The following is an 8,558-nucleotide window of genomic DNA, read 5'->3' on the forward strand; positions in this document are numbered from 1 at the left end:
GTGCGGTGAGCGGGATGCTGTGAGCTTGGGTGCGGTAAGCGGGGTGTGGTGAGCTCGGGTGTGGTGAGAGCGGGTCGGGGCCAGTACTTGAGCTCAGGTGTCTGGAGGAGAGGGAGGGGAGGCCCCACGCCTGTACCCAGCACTGAACTTGGCGCTCAGCGTCGTGTTAAATGGTGCGGAAATGATTGTAATCGCGCACCCCCATGAGAGAGCAGGTCTTCGTTACAGGGAGCATCTCTGCAGGCCTGTCGTCCTCCGCGTTGGCGGGGTTTGGGGGGGCGCGGGGGGGGCCCGGCAGCGATGGAGGGAGTGTCTGCCTGGGGAAGAGCTCGAGTGGGCTAGCACCTCGGGTCACACTGGCTGTCACCTGCTTGGGGCTCAGCGGTGTGCGCCCTGGATGTCGCCGTTTGGGTGATGGGCCTACCCACCCTCCAGGGAGCAGGGTTGTTGAGGCACAGGAAGGCTACCGCCTGGTGTCACTGGTCCCATCAGACAGGTTGTGTCCTGCCTGCATTGTTACCGGGTTTCTGACAGCCTTTCCCTTAAGCCCTGCCAACCCGCCGTGTGACTGCTGGTCAGAAACCCCCCAGAGAATGAAATTTGAAGTTATTCGGTAACTATTATCATTCGTCTTTAATTTTATTGCTAGTTTCCACCTAATGTGCAAAACTTCTGTTTTTGAAAAAACCGAGAGAAACACAATGTGGAGAGCAATGAGAAATGTTCTTGGCTGTGCGTCTGGTGAAGGTGACCGTGCGTGCGGGTCCCCCGTCCAGAGCTCGGAGCTGCCCTGTGGCACGAGCGGGCGGGAAGCAAGGTGGCCGCCGCCTCCATCACCGCAGGGCTGTGCAGGTCCTGGCATCACAGCTGCCTGAAAGAGAGACCAATGGCTGGCCAGGAGCCCACTCCTCTGGGGTGACACCCTTGTGCCAATTCTGAGGGTGAAATTTGTCATGGGGTCCCCGTCCTCCTCCCTCCTGAAGGTCGAGTGTGCTTTCAGTATTCGCTGCCGACCCCCTGGGGGCCGGGTGGGGAGCTGCCGCTGTCACTGGATTTCCGTGCTCCTTTGGTTTCCTCTGTTTTCTCTGGGAAGATCCGGTTGAGGCACCAGGACCTCCCGCTGTGCGGCTCATGCCCGTCTCCGTCCTGTGCTTTCAGGTGTGGCCGACGAGGACGCCTTCGCGGAGGAGTGCCGGCGACGAGGCCAGCACGCGCTGCCCGGCCAGCCCACCAGCACCAGCGCCCGCCCTCTGAAGTCCCACCGGCCGGCCTCTGTGCCCAAACACACGCCCCACCCCCCGGGTGAGGGCGAGGACCACCGGGCCGGCAGCAGCTGGGAGCCCCCGGCCGCGTTCCCCGCAGGTGTGCACGGGGTGTCCGCCGCGGAGCCTCCCCGCGGGGCTGCCTCCCGGCCTTCCCGGGGCCCCCGAGGACTGAGATGGCACCTGTGTTGCTGCGTCCTGGCCTGACGGATGGGCAGGCGGGTGGGGGGAGGCCGCGTGGAGCCCACATTAAAGCGGGGTGCCGGTCTCCCACCACGGCATGCCGTGTGTTGTTGTGGGCAGCAGCTGAGCCCCTTCGTGTAACTTCCAACTTCATGCTGGGAGTCTGGTCCCGCAGAGCGGCCACCCGCCCAGCCTCTCCTGGGGGCCCTGCGGCTGCAGTCGTGCCTCCCTGCCTTGCTGTTGAATTACAGGCAGAACCTGACACCCGCCCCCAGGGGTCCTGTGGTCAGGTGGATGGGTGCTGACCCACCCTCACCCCAAGGGAGGTTTCCCACCTCTGGATGCAGTGAGGCAGTGAGGCTTCGTGACCCTCTTTCTCCAGACCCCGCTCTGCCCTCTTCCAGCTTCTTGACCTGTAATTTCTTAGCCCAGATGGGTCTTTGAAGTGTGTTCCCTGTAGAAAGTTCTGGATTACTTCTGACAGCATGGCTGTGCATGCAGGCGGACCCTGGCTGAGTCTAAAGGCCGATGTAAATCTAGTTTGAATCACTCATCAGTGTGAAGCGTTCGTGCCCGTCTTGGCTCTCAGCACTGGAAGTCTCCAGGTTGACCACCGCAGGTTACGTGGAGGAAGAGGTGGATCCTTGGTCCCTTGTTTCAGGGTGACGTCTCTGTGTACGTTGTGAGGTTAGTTCTGTGAACTTAGGGCAAGAAAGCATCGTCTGCACAGGGAACTGGAAGGATGAGGTCTATCCCTTTCTTCTCCCAGAACTTTCTGTTGGGAGCTCTGTCCCTTCAATCCCCTTCTGGCCCTTTTCATGTGGAAAAGGGGGTGTGTGTGTGTCTTGAGGAGGACAGGGGATTTGTCCCATCCACCCACCGGAAAGCGGGTGTCCTGGGTTCTGAGCCAGGGTGCAGAGCCCCGCGGGACTGTGCGGACCTGGCCACCGGCTGCCAGGGAGCAGTGCCACCCGAGGCAGATGGGCCATTTGGGAACGTTAGCCTCTTCCTGGGTAATTGAAAGAAAAATAGAGGTGATTGGAAGGGCTGTGTGGATTCAGAAAAAACTTGTTCTGCCTCGAATGGGCGTGTGGATGTTCTCCCCAGATTTATCGTCACCTCCTGGTCCTGACCGCTCGTTGGCTGGACTTGGCGAGGGGCAGGGTTGTAGATGCAGTTTCCCTGAACAAATACGATTTGAACAGGGACTTCCCGGGCTGTCCCTTTGGTTGGAAGGTTACCATAAACCTGGGTGTCTAAACTGGGTGGGAACATCCCAATTCCCAAGAGTGAGGCGTGTGGGCTCAGGCCTGCCCGGAGGAGCCTTGTTGAGACATCTAGCTGGCTTCCTGAACGGGAAGTGGACCTGGGGTCACAGTGAGGCCCGTGCTGCCTCTTGAGCGCCAGAGACCAGGGCTGTGGACGGAAGGAGAGTAGCCACTGCTGGGGAATCATGAGAAGAGAATTCTTCTTTGTGAAATCTTGTGCTTTGTCAGTTTTTACCATCAGGTCCCTCCCAGGTGTCATCTCCAGGTGGGAAAACTGTTGACTTACGAACCCCGCACATGCTCACACACGAGGGCGAGCAGTGGTCTTGTGCGTTTGCCGAACGCTTCCTGCCCGTGTTCCGCAGCGATGTCGGGCGGCCAGGTCTCGGCCCGGCAGGTGCTGGGCGCTGCGGAACACACCTCTTTCTTGTGTGTGGTTTGTTTCCTTCTTTCACATCAAGCTACGAGGCCTTCAAAAGAGTGTCAGAGTGAATCACCAAAGAATTAAAGATAATGCTTTTTACATGACTAGAGTGAGCTTGTTTGACTTCTTATCGAGAGACGATAGAGCTGCTCCGGAGGAAGACTCCAAAACTGGGACAGTGGAAAAGGCTGCTGGGGTAACAGGGCAAAGCTAGGTGCCCAGTGGGTCAGGGCCTCCAGGGAGCAGAGTGATGGGCCCCCGTCCTACCCCGCCACGCCTGCCCCTCCAGCGGGCACTCTCCGCGTGGTCTGGAGGCTCCCGCGGTCACTTCCTGCCAGGCTTTCACATTGCGGGCAGCTTTCTTAGAGAGAAGGGCTTGGTTCCCTACGAAGTGTCAGGTGCCCCCACTTGGTGCTTCAGCCATTTGAGCAATCGCCGGGCTAGGTGCCCCCGGGGCTGGCGGGGTGGGCAGTGGCCTGGCAGGTTCTGATGATTTTAGGCTAAAAACGAGCTCTCGCTTGTGATGCGCTCAGGCCGCAGAACATGGGCTTCATTGCTCCTGGGAGCATCTCCCGTGTTGACGGTGCGGCCCGTGTGGTTCAGGGTCAGGATGTGGCTGGGGGAGCCTTGGCCCGTCTGCGGGGGGAGTTCTGTGTTCAGCCCGACGGTGCCTTCTTGCCGGCATTCACTGTGTTGTTAACCTGCTGTGAGACGGGGTGACCGCCCCGGCTTTATTTCAGAGGACGCGTCGCACGCCTCTCGGAGCCCGTGAATTAGACGGCGAGATGTGGATAAAGGATTAGTGTTTTTCATTTATGGATTCCACACACGCTGGAGGTCTATCGAGAATGTGTAACTGTGAGAAAGGAAAAATTATTCATAGTGAAAAAGAAATTCACGAATGAAAGGATAACATTGATCCTTTAACTTCCCAGCTCTGCCCGGTGTGTGCCCGGGGGCCCCTTTTGGCTTAGGAGATTCATGAGTGGAGACGGGGCCGGGGCCTGAGTATGAGGCAGGAGAGAGCCCCGGCGCCCCCGTGGCCCCCTCGGTCGGTCGTCGTGGTCGAGTGTGAAAGGGACAGCTGAGAGGAGCGACTTCTGGCCGGAGCAGCCTGGTCACAGGGACGGGGCTGCCGTGCGCTCGCGGTGGGTTAGCAGGTGTTTCTTTTCCTTCCTTTTGGCTTATTGTGCAGGTAGCTGAGTCAGGCGGGAGGACGCTGGGCGTGAGGACCTCCGGGGCCCCTGCCACGACCCCCGTGTCAGGGCCACTTCCGTACAGCACGTGACCCGGATGGCTGTGCTGCTGGGAGAGCAGGCAGGACACAGGCCGCAGAGCCCTGGGGACCGCGCCAGCCTCCACCCTCTGCGAGCGGATTCCAGGGGCGTTTGAGTCAGTGGTGAGGCCGGGAGGCCCCGGCAGCCTCGTTCTGTTGGAGGCATGTGTGTGTCCTCAGCTTCCCCCCCGCCCCACAGCGGGCATCGTGATCAGGTCCCGGTCGGCTGTCAGCGCCCACCTAACTGACCCCCGGGCCCGGCCCACCCAGGGGTGGTGTTGTGTGGACACATGCGTGTCGTGAACAGACTGGGTCTGGGTTCTGTCTGGAGAGAGACTGTGTTCTAAAATGACACCTGCCTCAATTTAAAATCTCGAGGATGCTTTTATGTGCTCTTCTCAGCAGGCTTAGGGGCCCACGTGCATTAGGTCGCAGGCCTGCAGTGACCCTGGCCTGGTTCTAGGCTGACCGTTCAGAACGATCCTTTGTTACCAAATTCAGCATCCCGCTCCGCCCACATCTGTGTGGACTAACGCAGCACAAGGTCCTGAGCTGTTTTTGCAGAAATAACCTGGAGCTCTTCCGGCTCTTTGGACAAAGTCTCAGGAGGGTGAGCAGGTCACACCCACCTCTTTCTCCCCCGGCTTCGGGCAAGCACACAGCACAGGGGAAAAGGTTGGCGTGGGGCATTGGTTGAGCCCCGGACCGTGTGACAGCTGGGCTTCTCCCTGCAGAGGGGGCCCCGGGGAGGCCCATCCCCGAGGCAGAGCCTGCCCTGCCTTGTCTCCAGGTGACCTGGGGCGGGGTCGTGGGGACAGATGATGGGTTGGCCCGCGGGGCTGGGATGCTGGTTGGATCATGTTAGAGCTTTACATCTGCCAAGTTTGAAGTCCGTCCATGTTTTTGTTGAGCCTTAGATAAGGAGCAGATAGGAGTGGTGACACATTACTTTATCGCGAGGTTGGTTTGTTTTAACCGGGGGGATATCTAGAGACACGTTTGCCTCTTAGTGGGGCCGCAGCTGCTCCTCTGCAGTGTTTCACACGCCTGTTTCCTTAGGATTCAAAGAAGGTGGCAAGAGGAAGAAGCAGAAACAGAGAGAGGAGTTGAAGAAGAAGAAGTCGACCAAGGGCCGCCCGTAGACGGGCCGCAGTGCAGCAGCGGGCGGCCAGCCGAGGGGCTGCACACAAGCGCTAGGTGCCGCACCTGCTTGTCCACCGCCCTGAGACCACACCTGCTCGGCGCTGGGGACGCTGGGGGCACACCGGTCAGGGCCTGGGGGGCGGGAGCACGGAGCCGCTGGACCGTCCCTGCTTCTCCAGCTCTGCGGCCGAGGCCACCCCTGCTTGCCTGGTGCACACCTGCGGAGATGCTTGTAGCTTTGGCCGTGTGGCGCTCCCGACGGCGCGTGCATGCTCGCGACACGACCTTCGCTCCTCCGCTGAGTGTATGAATCTAGACTCAAGCACAGGGTGACGTAAAGGTGACTCCTGACCCCGGGTGACCTTCTCTTCAGTTTCGGGGGTGCCAGACCTTCACTGTGACCTGGCCGCTCGAGGTGTGGAGCCCCCTCACGGTTATGGTTTTACTTCTAATCTTCTCGAATAGCCCGTCTTTCCTTGGATCCGTAGTTGTTTTGGCAGGGACACAGGAGTCTTCAAAATTCTGTTCAGTAGTAGCACCTCTGGCTTTTAGGTTAGGCTCAGGCTGGGGGGAAGCAGACGAGCCCCTCCCACATGCAGCTCGTGAGGTACTGAGCACAGGCGCTGAGCCGGGTACGGGCTCCAGCACCGGCTCCTTCAGAAGAATCGCTTCCCTTGGGCCGGGGTCTCCCATCTTTCCGCAGCGACTCCTCCACAGGATCGAGGCCCCCCAACCCCCTCCCCGCCTGCTGTCAGGGCCCCTCCTCTCACTCCCGCACCCGCCTGAGTCCCCTTTCCCTTTGCCCCCGGGCACCGAGGGCATCGTGAAAAGCTTGGGTGGGATTCTCAAACGCCAGTAGCTTTCACCCAGCAGTGTTGGGAGCCCGGGCACCGGGGGCATAGCTTTCATGGCCGAGCCGCGGGCTTGGGCGGCGGGAGTGAGTGTGGCGCGTGTGATTCTCGGGTGGCTGTGCAGTTTGCTCCGTGTGCCTGCTTGTGGTGGAAGGTGGTGCGGACTCTGGTGTTGGATGCTTAGTGTGGACAGTGTAACCATGAAAGCGTAACGGATTTTAAGTGCTACCCACGTAAATAAAGTGTAAGCGTTATTGACTAACACTCACTTGCCATCGTTTATAAACATCAGTTACTAGTAATTAAAAAGAAAAGCAGTTCTTCTCTGTCATTTCAGTTATGAGAGATCAAGTGATATTCTGGGGGCAAAAGTCGATTCTGCGATGCATTACCGTAGGGTGGAAATGTTTTAAAGATGACGGTGCCGCTGAATGCACGATGTATGAAACCAGCGTCCTTGCTGACACCATGGGAAGCACGGGAGATGAGCCAGGCATTCCTCCAGACTCTGCCTTGGCCGAGGACAGCGTTCACGTCCCGGGGCTGTGAAAGGAGGCTCCCTCCTAGACCTTGGAGCCTCTCCGAGTGGCGACCACCACGCACGACGCCCTGACATGGTTCAGCTGCTCTCAGCCCAGAGCTTCCCTGCTGTGGGGACCCAGGGGGAGGGCTGGCCCGACGCGAGGAAGTTTTCAGGTCCTCAAGGCCGGTCCCCCAGGATAGGACAGACACATTGTCCGTGCCATGGGGCAGAGCCCTGGCGGTCATCAAGGTGCTGGGGACCCCACGACCGTCTTCACACAACCCTGCCCTGCAGGCCGCTCCTGAGTGAAGAGGGGAGGACCCTGGAGGGGGAGGCCCACGGGTGGGTCCCGCTTCGGAGGAGAGGGGAGAGGGGGCAGAGCCACACCAGCCCAGGGGTGGGCACAGAGCTTGTGGGGCTGGAGCCACCTCTTCCCCTGTGTTAGGAGGGTTAAGGGCTGCAGAGCTCACGTAGGAAACGTTCAATTTGAAATGCATACACTTTCATAGGACATGCCGTGTCCCATCCCCAATCTGATGGGGCAGCATTGAACCAGGAAAATGCTGTGGAAACATCCACAGGGAAACTCTTTCAAACTCCCGTTTGGAGCCTTCAAAAAGTGGGGCATATGACATTGATAATCACGCCTGATTCTTTTTTCTTTCACTTTTGCCAAAATGAGGTTTTATTTTGAAGGTCATTTGACAGTAGGGAGACCTAGGATTCACCGGGCTCGGAATCCAGGTCACGTCTCTGCTCACGCCGGTGGTCCTGGTCACCCCTGGTTGCTTCCACGGAGCTTCTGCACCAGAAACTGCCCCTCCCCCAGCGCCGGCCCCTCCCTCCTTCACCATCTGAGTCTGCCACCCAGAGGCCATCCTTTCGGGTCGTTTGGTCTGCAGTTGCCCACCTGGAGGACCCCTCCGGGCACACCCCTGTCTGCAGCGCCCTCTGGTCCTCACAGGTGTCGTCCTGGGAACCTGAGGATGGCCTGGGGCCAGAGTGGACGAGGACCGCTGGGGCTGTGGCTCTGCCCCTGCCACGCCGCCCCCTCCATCCGGCACCGAGCAGCCGCCCAGCTTCGAACACCACACCGGAGGTGACGAGTGTGGCGGGGCACCCCTGCGCATGAGAGGCAGTGTGCCCCCCTCCTCGCGGACAGAAGAGCAGACGGCACCGCTGAGCTGACGGAGGCCCGGCCGCGGGATGTGGGTGCCCGGGGTTGGGAGGGGCCGGGCAGGGCAGCCCCGCGGACGGCCCTGGCTCCAGGTGGGCAGGAGGGAAGGGCGGCTGCGGAGCTACGTCTGCCCAGGAGGGCGGGTGGCGGCCCACTTGGTCCTGCGGGTGGATGGGCCCTTCCCCCGCCTGGTGTGCAGAGATGAGACCGGGTTCTGGAGAGTGTGGTGTGTTCTTGTCATCGCGCTGCCCCCTGGGGGCCCTCCCTTACCCGCGGCTGCTGCCTTGGCCCAAGGACGGTCCACCCGGCCCTCGGCACCCTGCCACCTCACGGAAGAGCCCGGCTCGCTCGGGGGCAGGTTTCCCCGGGGCCCGCCTCCTGCTGGGCCCCCGCAGAGCCCGCTGTGCTGGCCTGGCCCGGGACCTGGGGACAGACCCCCCCGGGATTGCGG

General features: G+C 60.4%; 1 protein-coding gene across 4 annotated transcripts in view; it reads left to right on the forward strand.

Annotated features, from left to right (window-relative positions):
* Nucleotides 1-6,669, forward strand: part of DNAJB6 (DnaJ heat shock protein family (Hsp40) member B6) — a 55,595-nt gene extending 48,926 nt beyond the window's left edge. The window contains exons 9-10 of one of the 4 annotated variants that reach the window (XR_003795182.1): nucleotides 1,159-5,023; nucleotides 5,473-6,669. Coding sequence is in view for 2 of the 4 variants with exons in the window: in XM_029233289.1 (XP_029089122.1) it covers nucleotides 1,159-1,469 (311 nt within the window). In the remaining 2 variants the exon portion in view is untranslated. Of the gene's footprint in view, nucleotides 1-1,158 lie in introns of all 4 variants that reach the window. The other 3 variants (XR_003795183.1, XM_029233291.1, XM_029233289.1) reach the window with 3 other exon arrangements.
* Nucleotides 6,670-8,558: the final 1,889 nt, after the last annotated feature.

Source organism: Monodon monoceros, unplaced genomic scaffold, assembly GCF_005190385.1.
Source record: "Monodon monoceros isolate NGI ecotype Baffin Bay Population unplaced genomic scaffold, NGI_Narwhal_1 Super_Scaffold_2, whole genome shotgun sequence".
NCBI classification, from domain to species: domain Eukaryota; kingdom Metazoa; phylum Chordata; class Mammalia; order Artiodactyla; family Monodontidae; genus Monodon; species Monodon monoceros.